General features: G+C 44.4%; 1 protein-coding gene across 3 annotated transcripts in view; it reads right to left on the bottom strand.

Moving 5' to 3' along the window:
* mbd2 (methyl-CpG binding domain protein 2) overlaps window positions 1-1332 on the bottom strand; it is a gene marked incomplete at its 5' end in the record, with an annotated part of 65933 nt that overhangs the window by 36108 nt on the left and 28493 nt on the right. For all 3 annotated transcript variants that reach the window (XM_032539498.1, XM_032539497.1, XM_032539499.1), the window contains 1 exon segment: window positions 1105-1282. In XM_032539498.1, the coding sequence (XP_032395389.1) occupies window positions 1105-1282 (178 nt within the window).

Below are 1332 nucleotides of genomic sequence, written 5' to 3'. Positions count from 1 at the left end.
GGAACGCCTCGGGATCCCCCAGTCGGAGCTGGTTGATGGTGCTCGGGAAAGGGAAGTTTGGGGTCCCCTACTGGAGCTGCTGCCCCCCGCGACCCGACCCGATAAGCGGACGAAGGTGGTTGGATGGAGGCATGCTGAATCTAAGATAGCATGTTCAGAGGGTGATATGTGTCACGTGTTCAGATTTGAATGAGTTATGACTCCAGGAAAAAGTACAAATTCAAAACTCAAGTTGAGGAAATTGGACACTACTTAAAGTATTTGAACTGCCTCCATGAGCTGTCTCCGAAACAGAAACACATTCTCCATCTTCTTTTAGGTTAAAATGTTGATCACAGTAACAGAAGGTACACATCACCTCCTGCTGCATTGTAGGGGTGGGGACTAAATCGAAAATCCTATGTATCGGCATTTGTTTTGGGACAATTTTGGAAATGGATTCTTTACCCTAGAATTGATTTTTTTTTTTCATTAATTCAACTAAATATTTTGGTCTGTTTATAGAGTACTGCTGACGCCAACAACATCATATCTCTATGAAATAGATAAATGTATCTAGAAAATGCAGAATTGAGTGTTGAACAAATAGTTGTACAAATGCAATAGAGGATATCTATCATGTGAGACTATCTCTCCACAGAGTTAGGGCACCTGCACACTGTCTGCGTGGCGTGTGCGTTTTTATTTCAGCTCCCATATTACCAGGTAGAGCCTGCACACTGCTGGCATGACACGCACGTCTCAGGAGTGTCCAACGAAAACGCGTGCATGCTACAAATAAGGCCGACGCCCATTTTTAAAGCGTGTTGGTAGGCCTGTCACAACGACAACTTTTGCTGGACGATAAATTGTCCCCGAATTTATCGCAATGAACGACAATATTGTCGTTCATCAAACAATGCACTTGAATAAAAACTAAACAAAAAAATTAAATAAAATGGAAATTAAAAACCACACACAAACAAAACAATGAATAAAATAGATGCAAACCAAATGTATATTATATATACTCTACACATATGTACAGCACAGGCCAAAAGTTTGTTACCTTGTAACCAAACAAAATAATGGCCAGTACGGGTGTGAAAAAGGCGTGCGTCTCACCGGATGTGTTCGTCGGTGACGGTGAAGGCCTTGCAGAGCGGCTGGGACGTGTTCAGCCAGATGGCCGGGTTCTTCTCGGCAGCCACGGACGTCTGTCCTGTTATCGGAGCGGAGCTCATGTGCAGAGCGCTGGCGATGGCCGACAGAAGAGTGTCATCGCTGGAGTCTGGACCAAGACCTGCAGAGAGAGAGAGAGAGAGAGAGAGAGAGAGAGAGAGAGAGAGAGAG

This window comes from Etheostoma spectabile, chromosome 16 (genome assembly GCF_008692095.1).
Source record: "Etheostoma spectabile isolate EspeVRDwgs_2016 chromosome 16, UIUC_Espe_1.0, whole genome shotgun sequence".
Lineage (NCBI taxonomy): Eukaryota > Metazoa > Chordata > Actinopteri > Perciformes > Percidae > Etheostoma > Etheostoma spectabile.
Note: the sequence above shows the minus strand (reverse complement) of the source record. Positions and strands in the feature narration are given on the sequence as shown.